Genomic DNA, 15327 nt, shown 5'->3' with positions numbered 1-15327 from the left:
GCTTACCGCAGCCTGGCACTTCTTTCAAATGGAAGAATTTGAAGAGGGATGTGGCCAAGGGTGGGACATCCTACTTGATTGGTCATTTGTTGGTAAAAGGTAAAGGTATCCCCTGTGCACGCACCGGGTCATGTCTGACCCTTGGGGTGACGCCCTCCAGCGTTTTCATGGCAGACTCAATACAGGGTGGTTTGCCAGTGCCTTCCCCAGTCATTACCGTTTACCCCCCAGCAAGCTGGGTACTCATTTTACCGACCTCGGAAGGATGGAAGGCTGAGTCAACCTTGAGCCGGCTGCTGGGATCGAACTCCCAACCTCATGGGCAGAGTTTCAGATTGCATATCTGCTGCCTTACCACTCTGCGCCACAAGAGGCTCATTTGTTGGACAGACGGCCAATTAGAGATGGGACAGCCTATCTGATTAGCAGTTAGGAAATGAGTCCCAACTCCTCCTACCACTCCATTCCCGTTTTATTTTTATATTACAAATGCTTTGTTATAGATGTAGTGAGGCACCCTGAGAACTTCTAATTAATACGCAAAAATATTCCCTATTGTGTCATAGCTAAATAGATTTGGCATTCTCCCTGCCCTCCCAAACAATCATGGCCTTGGCTTGTTAAAACTGGCCCTCATTGGCTTCAGTTGGTTAATCAGTTAAAATTTACAGCCCCTAATTTCTGTTTGCAGATGTAGTGTTACCTTTAACTAAACTTATCCCTAAATCTTGTTTGCTTTGCAGCTATGTTCTACAGGAATTGGTGGAGACCGAGCGAGATTATGTGAGAGACCTTGGCTCTGTGGTGGAGGTATGCTTCCGGCTTCTTCTCTTGGGAGTGTTGATCCTTTTCTGTTGCTCAGAGCAGCTTAAATCTTTGAACCTGAAGCAGCACACCAACCCAGTCCTCTCTGCATAGCCTCACCAATATTGCACAGGGAAGTCTGTCCTAAGTCCTCTATCGTTCCCTTCTCTTGAATGGGTCTCCTTGGTTTGGCTGAGGTTTCTAATCACCAGGCAACGTGTAAACAGGTGTAGGAGGGTCCAGAGCGGGTAAGGTGATAGCCGTCAGTCCAAATAGGGTCTCCTTTGCTAGCAGTTGGTTTCAGCACTTACGGCATGCAGGGCACGTGAACTCTGAAGCCTGGACACAACTCCCTTTTCTTTTCTAGAGGAGATCAGTACTGCAAACTGCTCCTTTAGCTGTCCCCAGAGGAACCTCTGCATCGACTCTGCATTGTAATACGCTGTTGGTTGAGATCAGAGCCCCGTGTTCTTCAGAAGGACAGTACTGTGGTTTATTGGGTGCTGCTGGCATTCCTACCTAAGCTAGCTGAGAAGCCCATTTTAAAACTGGGCCCGGGGGAGGTGAGAAAACAGGCTGGTGGAGCCCCCTACCCCACCGCTCTCTTGGCTGTCGGGGGCTGGTGAGAGCCTCAGGGCTGCTGGCCGAGCGTGAGAGGAGGTATTCCTGTGTGCTGGGGGGGGAGGGGGGGGCTTCCACGCTGAGCCTCGGCAGTGAGGATGGCCGGCGAGAGTGGGGCAGGGAGAGCCCTGGGCCATCATGGAGGGAAGGGAGAGGCTGCGGGTGCCTTCTTGCGGGTGGCGGGGAGCCTTCCCCGCAGTCCCTCGCTGGGAAGAGTGGCAGGGAGGGTGTGAAGCCAGCCTTCCGCGGCACTCTCCAGCGTCAGGGAGGCCACGTGGAGTCTGAAAGATCCTCAGTGGGCGAGGACCCTCCTCCTGAGGGGCATCAGAGGCCCAGGGCAGAGCGTGGCTGCCCTCCAGTTGGGTCTCAGTGGAGAGGGCCATTCAGAGGCCCAGCATATCATTGGGTGGCACGCTCACAATAGGATGTGGTCTGGTCGTAAGGGCAGCACCCTAAAATATGCTAACATGAAACTAACATAGGATAAACTGTGGACCATTTTCAAGCTACCTTTGTATTCCATTTTAGTAACTGGTTACTGATGGATTTGTTCTGTCATTTCAGACAGACCCCTTTTGGTAACCGACTGCTAGCGGAATTTATTTACCTTTTCATACAGACTCACCCAGGTTAGCACAGCGTGGCTGAGCTGCTTTGGAGGGAAACAGCCTTCTTCTGTCTCCTGCCCCGTTGTGGCAGTGTGGAATCTCGGTTTGAAATGTCCATGGTGCTTCCCACAGTGCTGCTTCCCCCCCTTGCCCTTTTTCGCCCTTGAGATGCCTTGACTCCATGGATGGTGTAGCACAGTCGAGCTCAACACAGAACGTTTTTAAAAACCTCTGAGGAAGATGGCCGGCAAAAAAGGGGTGGTGGGATGTGGGGAGCAGTGCTGCTTAAAAGGACCACAGTGCTTCAGAGACGGGTCGTTAACTGAAGGAAATCCACTTTAGGAAGCCCCCCTCCCTGCATCACTTTATTCTAAATCAGGCCAGCAACAAATGGCATCTGGCTTAGAACAGTCCTGTGAAAATCTGTGAAAGTTGTCAGTCAGTTTTCCAGAAAACAATATCGCATAGATGGCCCCCTGATCCCCATCCCTAGCCATTCAGGGTAGCTGTTTCTAGCCTCGCAGTGTGAGGTTCTGCAGGAATCAGAGTGCAAGTCACTTTAGTCTCTTGCAGCTTTGCTGTGTTCAAAGTTGGCTCTTTAAATTACAAGTCTCGGAATAACTAAACGAGCACTTAAACTACTACTTTTTAGTGAAGCACTCGTGCTGTTAAATGATTCCCAGATAGTCATGGTTTATTGGGAGAGGTAAAGCGTGAAGCGTGTGGAACTTTCCAGGTTAGGAAAGAGAGGGCTAAATCATCAGGCAACTGAGAGCACGTGGAGAGAGCTACTGGGGAGTGTTGCTGCTGACCAGATGAGGCTATTGTGCTGCCTGGGCGAGGTGATTGCTGGGAGGATTAAAAAGGGCTGCTCCTCGCCAGAGGCGCGAGAGACAAAGGGCTCTTGGCCTGTGGCTCTTAGCCTGGGGTTCTTGGCCGAGCAATTAGAATCAGTAGATTATATTTCCCTAGTACTTGCACTGCCTAGAACTTACAATGGACCTCCAGGACACTCATCCCATCATCTGTAGTGAGTGTGACATGATTGCCTTCCTCCCAGAAGACAAGATGGACTACAGCTGCCCCAAGTGTAAGCTGGTAAGACTTTTGGAGGAAAGGATTAGGGGACTAGAAAACAGAATTATTACTCTGACCCAACGTAAGGAAGGGGAGGAGTTAATAGACCACAGCCGTGCAACTCGGAATAAAGAGGATACAACCAGTCCTGAAGAGGATAAGGAGATTGACCTCACTATGGAGCCTCTGCAGACAGTTCGGAAAAAGACTCAACAGCGTAGAGCGCAACGGTTCTTGGGGCCTTTGGAGCTCCAGAATAGATTTCAGGCCCTTGCAGAGGAGGTGCAAGGGTCAACAAGGGAAGAGGTCCCGAAACAAAGTCCAAGACAAAGGGAAGAGGCCACGGGGATAGAAGGAAATGGAGTTGAGAAGAAAAAAAAAAGGAGAGTACTGGTAATTGGAGACTCCCTGCTAAGAGGAATGGATTGCCATGTGGCTGGGCCGGACCCCCTAACCTGAGAGGTGTGTTGCTTGCCAGGGGCGAAAATTAAAGACGTTTCAGAACGGCTGCCCAAACTCCTCAAATCTATGGATCGCTACCCATTTGTGATGATCCATGTGGGAACGAATGACATGTCCCTGAATACCATTGCTCCTATTAAAAAAGACTTTCAAAATCTGGGGAGGAAGCTCAAGCAAATGGGGGCACAAGTGGTATTCTCTTCAATCTTGCCTGTCAAGGGAAGAGGAATGCATCGGGAGAGGAAGATAATGGAGGTGAATCAGTGGCTACATAGTTGGTGCTGGCAGAAGAGATTTGGTTTCTGGGACCATGGGATAGGCTTTCTTGAGGAAGGCCTACTAGCACCTGATGGACTGCACTTATCGAAGCTGGGGAAGAATGTGTTTGGCAGGAACTTGGGGAGATTCATCAGGAGAGCTTTAAACTGAAGCCACAAGGGGAAGGAGACGATCAACATAGGGAGTGTAAGGAAGGAGACCGATCGGGGGCAGCCCAACCGGCAAGGCCAGCTCATAGGGACCCAAAAGTAAAAGGATTCATATGTCTTTATACTAACGCCCGAAGCATGGGCAATAAGAAGGAAGAGCTGGAACTTCTCATGCTGATGGAAAGGTATGATCTAGTAGGCATCACAGAAACTTGGTGGAATGATTCTCATGACTGGAATGTAATGGTGGATGGATATGAACTGTTCAGAAAAAACAGAATAGATCGAAGAGGTGGAGGAGTGGCACTGTATGTGAGGAAAGGGCTTACCTGTCAGGAAATTCTAGTGGAGGAGAGCATATCTACAGTGGAAAGCATCTGGGTGAAAATAAGCGAGGGGAAAACAAACAGTGTGGTGGTTGGTGTCTGCTACTGACCACCTGACCAACGAGAGGATGTGGATGCTGCACTTTGTGAGCAGCTTGAGAAAATATCCAAACAGCAGGACCTTGTCATCATGGGTGACTTCAATTTCCCAGATGTGTTCTGGGAAACAAACTCTGCAAAGCGTCCTCAGTCATGCAAGTTTCTGACCTGCCTGGCTGACCATTTCATTTATCAAATGGTAGATGAACCCACAAGAGGTTCAGCCATACTGGACTTAATACTGACCAACAGGCAAGAGTTGGTGGATGAGGTGAAGGAGGTGGGGACCCTAGGGGGAAGTGACCATATCCTCATAGAATTCCTTTTGAGATGGGGAGCCAAGGAAGCTTGTAGCCAGACTCGGATTTGGATTTTCGTAGGGCAAACTTTAATAAACTCAGAGACATGATGAGTGTCATACCATGGACGAGAATGCTGGAAGGGAAGGGAGCATGTGAAGGGTGGGCGCTTCTCAAACAAGAGCTATTGCATGCTCAATCAATAACTATCCCAGAAAGACGAAAACACTGCAGGAGCTCTAAGAAGCCTATTTGGATGAACAGAGAACTAAAAGAGGAACTAAGAAAGAAAAGGAAAATGATCAGGAAATGGAGGGAAGGACAGAGCTCTAAAGAAGAGTACCTACAGGTTACTAGGCACTGTAGATCAATCATCAGAAAGGCCAAAGCTGAGAGTGAGCTAAGATTGGCCAGGGAAGCCCATTGTAACAAGAAAAGATTTTTCAGTTATGTGAGGAGCAAACGTAAAGTAAAGGAGGCAATAGGCCCACTGTTGGGTAAAGGTAAAGGTATCCCCGTGCAAGCACCGAGTCATGTCTGACCCTTGGGGTGACGCCCTCTAGCGTTTTCATGGCAGACTCAATACGGGGTGGTTTGCCAGTGCCTTCCCCAGTCATTACCGTTTACCCCCCAGCAGCAAGCTGGGTACTCATTTTACCGACCTCGGAAGGATGGAAGGCTGAGTCAACGTTGAGCCGGCTGCTGGGATTGAACTCCCAGCCTCATGGGCAAAGCTTTCAGACAGCTGCCTTACCACTCTGCGCCACAAGAGGCTCATGGGCTGTTGTGCACCCACTGTTGGGTGCAGATGAACAAACTCTAACGGAAGATGCAGAGAAAGCAGAAAGGCTTAGGGCCTATTTTACATCTGTTTTTTTCCCACAGGTCAAAGGGTTTAGGCACATCTAGAGATGGCAGTATCCAAAGGATAGTGTCTGGGTGGCAGGTTAACATGGATAGAGAGGTTGTCGAGAGGCATTTAGCTGCACTGGATGAGTTCAAATCCCCTGGGCCGGATGAAATGCACCCGAGAGTGCTCAAAGAACTTTCCAGAGAACTTGCACAGCCCTTGTCCATCATCTTCGGGACCTCTTTAAGGACTGGAGATGTCCCGGAGGACTGGAAGAGAGCAAACGTTATTCCGATCTTCAAAAAAGGGAGGAAGGATGACCCCGGAAACTACAGACCAGTGAGTCTGACCTCTGTTGTGGGGAAGATAATGGAGCAGATATTAAAGGGAGCGATCTGCAAACATCTGGAGGACAATTTGGTGATCCATGGAAGTCAGCATGGATTTGTCTCCAACAGGTCTTGCCAGACCAACCTGGTTTCCTTTTTTGACCAAGTATCAGGTTTGCTGGATCGTGGAAATTCGGTTGATGTCATTTACTTGGATTTTAGTAAAGCTCTTGACAAGGTTCCCCGTGAATGTTCTGATGGATAAGTTGAAGGACTGCAATCTGGATTTTCAGATAATCAGGTGGATAGGGCATTGGTTAGAGAACCGCACTCAAAGAGTTGTTGTCAATGGTGTTTCATCAGACTGGAGAGAGGTGAGTAGCGGGGTACCTCAGGGCTCAGTGCTTGGCCCGGTACTTTTTAACATATTTATTAATGATCTAGATGAGGGGGTGGAGGGACTACTCATCAAGTTTGCAGATGACACCAAATTGGGAGGACTGGCAAATACTCCGGAAGATAGAGACAGAGTTCAACGAGATCTGAACACAATGGAAAAATGGGCAAATAAGAAACATGATGCAATTTAATAAAGATAAGTGTAAAGTTCTGCATCTGGGTCAGAAAAATGAAAAGCATGCCTACTGGATGGGGGATACGCTTCTAGGTAACACTGTGTGTGAACGAGACCTTGGGGTACTTGTGGATTGTAAACTAAACATGAGCAGGCAGTGTGATGCAGCAGTAAAAAAGGCGAATGCCGTTTTTGGCTGTATCAACAGGGGCATCACATCAAAATCACAAGATGTCATAGTCCCATTGTATACGGCACTGGTCAGACCACACCTGGAGTACTGTGTGCAGTTCTGGAGGCCTCACTTCAAGAAGGACGTAAATAAAATTGAAAGGGTACAGAGGAGAGCGACGAAGATGATCTGGGGCCAAGGGACCAAGCCCTATGAAGATAGGTTGAGGGACTTGGGAATGTTCAGCCTGGAGAAAAGGACCTTGAGAGGGGACATGATAGCCCTCTTTAAGTATTTGAAAGGTTGTCACTTGGAGGAGGGCAGGATGCTGTTTCTGTTGGCTGCAGAGGAGAGGACACGCAGTAATGGGTTTAAACTTCAAGTACAACGATATAGGCTAGATATCAGGAAAAAAAATTTACAGTCAGAGTAGTTCAGCAGTGGAATAGGCTGCCTAAGGAGGTGGTGAACTCCCCCTCACTGGCAGTCTTCAAGCAAAGGCTGGATACACACTTTTCTTGGATGCTTTAGGATGCTTAGGGCTCATCCTGCGTTGAGCAGGGGGTTGGACTAGATGGCCTGTATGGTCCCTTCCAACTCTTGGATTCTATGTTTCTATGAAATAGGGTGGACAACTTTTCCTCCCTCTCCCATGACACTAGAACTTGAGGGCATCCAATGAAGCTGATGTTTAAGATGGACAAAAGGAATTCACCTTCAAAGGATGTCGTCATGACCACAGGAATAAACAGCTTTCAAAAGGTTTTCAATCGGTTGATGGAGGTTAAGGAAGCCAGTAGCTCCTAGCCATGGTCATTGAGGGGAACCTTCACATTCACCAGTCCTCTGAATCCCAGAGCCAGGAGGCAATGTCAAGGGAAGGCCTGGGCCTCTCTCCCCATTCTTGGCCCTCAAGAGGAGTTGGTTGGCCCCAGGGTGAGACAGGGTGCTGGACTGAATAGACACTGACTGGTCTGATGCAGGAGGGCTCTTCCGAGGTTCTTATGAGTTCGGTACTGCTATAAGCAAGCACATTGAGGTTGCATGATGTATAAGAATATTTAAAGTACCATAAAGGTGAACCCGTGCCCATTCTCCTCTTATTCCAGGGTTACATGACCCTCATGAAGGAAGACGGTGTTCCTGATGACATGAAAGGGAAAGACAAAATCGTATTTGGCAACATACATCAGATATATGACTGGCACAGGGAGTATGTTTTTACTTTAACATTATATCTTCCATTTTTAATATCTTGAACTTTAGCAGTAAAACACTGTAAGAAAGGTCAAGGGTAGCACTCTAATCCAGTTGGCTCAGAAAAGGAAAGGTCCTCTGGAGCATTACTGGAATTCCGAGTCAGAAAGAGAACGAGCCGGTCATGGGCGGACCTCTCTCTGCCGTTCCACTGTGATGACTTGGCCAAAGTCCCCCCCCCCCCCCACACACACACACACACTTAGGATTTTTGTTTGGATCCTACAACTAGGAATCCAGCTGTTCTATATACCGTCTTTGCCAGCATATAAGACGACTGGGCGTATAAGACGAGCCCCCAACATTTCCACTCAAAATACAGAGTTTGTTACATTACATTACAGGACTATGGGCCGCTATGGGCAGCTCTGTCTATCCCAACTGAAGTGCACCCAGCGTGTAGGACGACCCCCCCACACACACACACACTTGGAGGCCTGTTTTTCAGGGGGGGAAAGTCGTCTTAGACGCCAGCAAATACTGTACTTGCTGCTGAAAGAGTGCTTGAGTGCCAGAGTTCTTTGGCAGGGGCACAGGTGGCTTAGCTGAGAGTGCATCAGTCAGGCCTTCCTGTTTGGTGCCGAGGTGGGCTTAGCTGTGCCTCTTAGCTCCGACCTGTGTCTGCCTGTGCACTTAGACACTTAGCTCCGACCTGTGTCTGAATTGTGCACTCTGGACAACTTTGTCAGGGTCCTTCTCGTCTTCCCCTTGGAACGCGGCCCAAGAATGGGTCCAATCAGGAGCGCAACAGTAGTGCTGCCCTTAGTTCTCTCTCTGCCGCTCACGGACTGAGTGCCGCTGGGCCCAGAATGCTCCCCAGGACTGCCGAAGGCTCCTGCAGGTGGGACCTTGGCTCTTGTGCCTCCGCTGTCCCCCCCAGTGTCAGGTGCCCAGAAACATCCCTGTGGCCCCTGGGGGTTTTGATCAGTCATTTCTTGTCAGTGCCTCTTGGGACTTCTCCATAGAAGTACAATCTTGGTTCACCTTTTGCTGTGACAAGAGCAAGGGTAAGCCCATATTTATTTCTATACGACATCACTTCTGTTACAGCTTTTTAAAAAGGAAAGAGTTTAGGATTAGGTTTTATTTATTTATTTATTTATTTATTTATTTATTTATTTATTTATTTATTTAGATTTATATACCGCCCTCCCCGAAGGCTCAGGGCGGTTTACATTAAAACTAGTCAACGATACATGAAACAGTCTTCGCTAAAACATACAGTAATTAATAACAGTGGTTGTAACCATATAACAGAATAATGTAACAGTGGCAGCACTTATGAGAAGTGTGGTCATTAAAATATAAATCCCTTAAGGCTGACCATTAAGTCTGGCTCCTGAATTTTTGGGGTGAAGAAAATACGGTTAGGAGCCTCCTGTTAGCCTCTCCTCTGTGTGGAGGTCTTCACAGCCTCTCCAGGCATTCTGGAGCAGAGGCAGCAGGGCCCGTAGAGTCTGGGCTTGGAAGAGACCTGAAGAGTCCTCTGGCCCTGCTCTGCCAGGGCTGTTTCATCGGCAGGCTGCGGATTCGAGCCTGCTCCTTCTCTCTCACCGCAAGGTCTTGGGACTCGACACATTGAGATTGAAGCCCCCTCTTTTCCCCCACCTGCTAGTTCAAGATAATCCTTCTGCCCACCATGCTCAGCTTGGGAAGTCTGTCAGTCAGACGAAGCGTGCCCTGCTTGGTCTCGGGTATTCCGCGATGTGGGGGTGGGACCCCCCTGGCTGCTTTGGAACAGGAAGGAGCCCTTTCTACAGCCAGAACTTGGCTGCTCTTCTTGTGTGTGTTTGTCGAGGAGCAAGCCATGCTTTCCTAGAAGCTGCCTAAGACAACCCACAAAAATGTTTTTGTTCTCCTTAGTTTCTTTTTAGGAGAATTGGAGAAGTGCCTTGAGGATCCAGAAAAATTAGGATCACTTTTTGTTAAACATGTAAGTATGAAAATCTTCTGCTGTATTACCAGAAAGGGTTTTGAACCTGAATTTGGATACTTGTCAGCATACACACAGTCTTTTCAATTATCCACCTGTCTTAACACACAAACACACACAGCCATTCCACTCTGTGATTGGAATTGATAGCTGTATTGATTTGTATTTAGTGACATTTACTTTGTCTCACTTACTTTCTGTTGAATGTTTGGTGTCAAATTAGCACTTAGCTGTGGGAAGGCGGTGAGGGGACGGTGTGGATGGAGAAGGGCCCAAGTTCCTTCCTGCAGGAAGCCGTAGCGGGAGCCACAGCCATGCCCTTTGGGACGCAGCCAAGTGGCAGCCTGGCTTGGGAATCTGCCTGGCTGGCAAAACCCCAAATGCCCCAAATGCTGCTGCTGCTGCTGCTGCTGCTTCCTCTCTGTGTCACTGCGCTAAGCTCTGAGCCCAGACCGGGCTTTCCCTGGGTCACTACCATCCGGTGCCTGGAGCGGGGGTGTGAGTGGTCTTGGGACCAGGAGCTGGGAGGGAAAGGGCAAAATAGGCTATCCAAAATTAATTTCCCTAATTTATTCTAAGGCAGAACTGACAGAGTTCCTAGCCCTTTGGCTTCTCTCTGGTGAGCTCTGTCCCTACCTGGCTTCCAGGGCTTGTTTTTCCACCTTAGGAGGGGAACTGTTGTGGCCGTTGCTGGGTTTTCTGCTCATGGTCTGACTCACCTGGCTTTTGCCCTGCTCCCCAAGGAGGCAGGTTCTGGTTAGGCAAAGTGTGGTGCAGATGCCTCTAGCCTGGCTCTTGCGGAAACTGCCCAAGCACAGCAGCTTGCTTGCCACCCGGGGGCTGATGGCCACTGCTGCCCACTGTGCCTTCCTCCGCCTGCAGGCGTCATTCACTGGCCGCCCTCGTATGGCTTCTTGTAGCCCATGGAGTCAAGCATCTTCTGCAGGGACTCAGGGCTGGCTAGTGAGAAAGAGCCGAACGGCTGAGAGATCTCCCTGGGCTGCGTGTCGCTTCTGCCTGACCAGGTTCCCTTCCCTACAAGGCAGAGTCCTCCGTGGTCGTCTCCGGGGACTTCTTTTGACACTCTGCTGGAGATGCTTCCCGGGATCCTGCAGGGGTTGCTTGGCTCAGGCTGTCCGCAGGGACATGGTGGCTTCCCACTGCGAATGCCTTGGAGGGCTCAGGCACAGGATGGACAAGCTTCCTGAAGACAGGCTGTCCACCTCTACCAGCCTTCTTCACTGTCGCCTCCTCACCCAGCGAGCTTGGCCAGTTTGCATTCTAGAGCCCTTTTTGAAAATCCTTCCTTTTGGCTCCCTGACGGGCTGCAAGGGTTCCTCAGCAGACAGGCGGAATTTGCAATGGCGACATGGCGGGATTACAAACCATCGCTGCAGAATGTCCTTTGGCAGAGCAGTCGGCTCACTCAGTGGTGACAAAACGCATAGATGCAGACTCTGGACGCAGTTTGGTCTGGCTGACGGAGCTGCCTGTGGGAAGAGCCACCAGGCTAGAGGGGAGGCTGTGGCCGTGGACAGAGCCGCTGCTGGCTGGGCCTGCGTGCGTCCCATTGCCCGCTCCCGTCCTCCCAGCTGGTCTGGGTGCCTGCTTCAGGGAAGGCCATGCCCAGCAGGGCGCCTGGAGAATGCTGGTCGAGATCAGCCCCGCCCCAGTGGCCTCCTCTTTGATGCGCTCTGCTGTGGGGGCCCGTGTGGAATTGCTGTGTGAATTGCCTCTGACCCCCCCTTTTTGTTCTTCTTCCCCACACCCTAGGAGAGAAGATTGCACATGTACATAGTTTACTGCCAAAACAAACCAAAGTCTGAGCATATTGTCTCGGAATACATTGATACCTTTTTTGAGGTATGTGCCAAAGAAAACAATGACTTTTCTGGGGAGAGTGACCCTTCCCAACCTTGTTCTTCGCTGCATGTGATCTCTTGTTTTCCTTGGGATCTTCAAGTGGGATTTAAATTAGCGTACTGGTTATTATTCCCTCTCCTGTGAGCTCTGAAGCCAAATTGTTGTCTGTATCATATTTCAAATCAGAGTTGAGTTACAGCATAGAAACAGATGGTTTATTATTCTTGGGGGGGGGGGTTTGCAAAGGCACATGGTTGTCATGGTGATCCTGTTTTGTATCCCTCGTTGCTCTTTCCTGCTAAGATGAAGGAATTAAATGGGAAGAGCTCTCAGTGCCTCATCCAAGAGTGCTCCTCAGGCAGGCAGGCAGTGGTGAGGGGCCTCAGCCAGACCTTCGGTCCTCTCGGGTGTGGGGGCAAGAGGGCTGCGGGTGGTCCCGAGATGAAACGGTGGGATTTTGAGGACAAGGTAGTTTGGCTGCCAGTCAGAGGCAGGAAGAGAGGCCGCACCACAGAGGCAACAGCTCCTCTGCAAAACTGGAGTGAAGTGGTCGGGTGCTCTCCCTTCACACATTATTTAAATAACAACCTCCACAGGCCACAACTGAAGTCGCTGGGCGAGTGAGATGAAGCAGGGCTCAGTAGGACTGAGACGGAGCTGGCTTCCCTGTGGTTCTCTCGTCCGGGGGAGGAGGGGCTGCTCTGAATGGTGAAAAGTGACCCCTCGTTGAGTGAAACAAGTCTGATCTTTTAGTACAGAAGCCAGGATTGCAACCATGTCTATTTTGCACAAATAAAAATAACGTTGTTTTCAAATGAAGCAGAGAAGTGAGTGTCGGAAGCAGCACAAGAGCAGAAATAGTGCCTGGAACGAGACCTCTGGGTGGGTTTCCGCAGTCCCAGGCTGGTGCCCCTGAGAGGTCCGTCTCTCGCAAGAGCAAACGCTAACAGCAATTTGATTTGACGCTTCCTAGGACCTGAGGCAGCGCTTGGGGCACCGACTTCAGCTCACAGACTTGCTAATGAAGCCCGTGCAGCGGATCATGAAGTACCCGCTGCTCCTGAAGGTGAGGCCCCGAAGCCGCATGCGCCCTGCTCCCTCTGAAGAGAGCTGCACTCAGGGGAGGGGGCGGCAGGGAAGCACACGCATCCAGCATGGCAGCCTGGACGAACTGGGGGGAGCAGAGCCCTCGCCTGGGTTGAACGGCAGGGGAGAACACCCGGAAACCGGAATCTATATGAGGGTCCAAATCGGGGGGAGTGGGCATGCAACTCAGGGCTACTAAGCTCCACATCTGCATGTGTGTGCCAGCTGACGCACTGGTGCCCACACTCCCCCCGCCCCCCGACGCGTCTCTGGCTGCGTCGGCCTGGAACAGCCTACTTATATGGCTGTAAAGCGTTGGGAATGCAGTAAAAAGAAGCTGTGGTACATTTGCTGGAGTATTTCTTAGAAAATCTCCCTGCAGCTGCTGGTTTTGAACCATTGTGTGCCCACTTAAGGTAATTTACACCAGAATGTGAGACAGGAAGGTAGCTGGACGTTCGTTCTCAGCTTAACAATGTTAAGAGGCCTGGTGTTTAGATACTGGTTTCTGAGGCCTGCTTCTGGACCTCAGACTTGAAAAGCATGAAAAAAATAATGTGCAGCCATTATAGAACAATCAAGAGGTGGACAAAAACATGCAGGGTTCAGGGACATCTTCCACTACGTGAGCATTATCAGTTCTTATTCAGAGCCCCAGAATGGAATAAAACATGCATCCAGTTTATGATCATCCCCAATTTCTAAAATGTCCAGTTTTCTCTCTCTATGAATGGAGACTCATTTTTCATGCTTTTTACTTTATAGGACTTCCTCAAATACTCCAAAAAGGCGAACCTTGATACTGCAGAATTAGAGGTACTTAGAAATATTGTTTTAATTGCTTTATAGTTATTGCTACAAAATTACAGAAATTACAGGAGTTAAAGTTATTTTTGTCCAGATATTCCTGTAACAGGATGATGTGCATTTGGCACAAAGCTGAAAGATATAGATCGAAGAATCCAATTGACTACTGGAATAGCTGAGCCCAAATAAAGCTGATACTTAAAACCTTTTATTTGGGCATGTTCAGCTATGCCGAGATTGGTGCAGGGGGCGCAGACTCGACTGGGGCTGAGGTGCCAGAGGAGCCAGCCCAGGATTGGCAAGGGGGGTGGGTTTAAACCCCACTGCAGAAGAAGCCCAGCCCCCCAGCCCAGCCCAGCCCAGCCCACCTCCCCCCCCCCCAGGGTCAGGCTGGCTTTTCAAATGTTAAAAACATTTTTCTCCTTGGGTCTCTTGTCACCGGAAAAGTTCGGGACCCCTAAAAAATCTCAGCTCCAAATACTATGCCGATATTGGGATCCATGATTTTTCAGAAACACCGAAATTCTTTTGGCTCAAATAGACCCAAACCAAAAATAACAAAAAGCATTTTTTTGGGTCCGTTGTACCTGACCAGCGGGAGGCAGATGGAATAGTGGAGTTGGATTGGAGACTCTCTAGGAACAAAGGGCTCTTTCCTGCAGAAGGGAGCAGGTTGCTATCCCGGCAGGCTCCGCGGCCTGATGTCAGGCCTGAAGCTAAGCCAAGGCAAATCCCTGTCGGTCCAAGAGCACTGTGGAAGGTCTCATGAAAGAGGGGCAGCTCGGCACGACCTCCCCCAAACGGGCAGCTGCAAGCGGTTGCTGAGACCGTCAAGGGCTGAACTTTTCCCTCCACATAGATGATGGGCACAGCTACGCCAGCTTCACCGGAGCACCCGAAGGCCCAGTTCTGAGGATCAGGACCTCATTCCTAGATTGCCCTGCTGGGGGCTGAGTCCTGACTAGGGCTGCAGAAGTCCAGGTCATCCCTGCTTCTTGACCTTGGGTACACTTTAAGTCCTTCCAGAGCCCACCACCACCACACCTTCCATCAGATGTCATGGGAACCCCCTTAGTAGTAGCAGGTGAAGGGACCTTGGCCATGAATCAGGTCCATGCTCCTCCTCAGCTGCTGACACCTCATTCAACAAATCCATTTATCCAAAAGCAGCAGCCTTTATTGGGAAAATAGTAGCAGAGCAAACATCTTCAGGAGTTACACAGAGCAGAGGAATTGGCAAGGACAGGGAACAAAGGGAGGGGGGAACAGGCTTATATCAGACTAGGGGGTGGCTCTTGTAGGAAGCCTCAGGGAAAGTACAGTTCCCATGTATTCCCTTTGATCTAACCAAGAACATAGCCAGCGACTACAAGTCTGCACTTCCCAACATGAATCCAGATGGAGCTGAGAAACTTCACACTTCCAAGGGTGACAGATCAGCTGGAAGCTTCAAAGGAATTCCAAGGGTCAAATAACAAAACGGGAAAAAGAGTAAATCAGACCTTAACGGGAGACAGCATGACATTGGGGAGGCTGCAGACAACAGTGTGCCACCTGGCGTGCTTTCAACCAGGAGCATTACCTTTATCAGGTCTTGCTCTCCATTTCACCAAGGATGTCCACCCAGGGAAACCAAGATCCAAATATGTGACCATTCTAGAAGAAAATCTTTGGTCTCATGGCCCCGGCCCTGCACAGATGTGCCAAGAGGTTCCTCATCAGGCACCAGCTC

At 49.8% G+C, this 15327-nt stretch overlaps 1 protein-coding gene across 6 annotated transcripts in view; it reads left to right on the top strand.

The window, feature by feature from the left end:
• TRIO (trio Rho guanine nucleotide exchange factor) overlaps positions 1 to 15327 on the top strand; it is a 309088-nt gene that overhangs the window by 250558 nt on the left and 43203 nt on the right. For all 6 annotated transcript variants that reach the window (XM_077353339.1, XM_077353341.1, XM_077353340.1 and 3 more), the window contains exons 39-44: positions 744 to 810; positions 7759 to 7862; positions 9770 to 9839; positions 11613 to 11702; positions 12676 to 12768; positions 13554 to 13604. In XM_077353339.1, coding sequence (XP_077209454.1) covers positions 744 to 810; positions 7759 to 7862; positions 9770 to 9839; positions 11613 to 11702; positions 12676 to 12768; positions 13554 to 13604 — 475 coding nt within the window. The remainder of the gene's footprint in view (positions 1 to 743; positions 811 to 7758; positions 7863 to 9769; positions 9840 to 11612; positions 11703 to 12675; positions 12769 to 13553; positions 13605 to 15327) is intronic.

This window comes from Paroedura picta, chromosome 9, assembly GCF_049243985.1.
Source record: "Paroedura picta isolate Pp20150507F chromosome 9, Ppicta_v3.0, whole genome shotgun sequence".
NCBI lineage: Eukaryota > Metazoa > Chordata > Lepidosauria > Squamata > Gekkonidae > Paroedura > Paroedura picta.
This window is presented reverse-complemented; position numbering and strand designations above follow the sequence as displayed.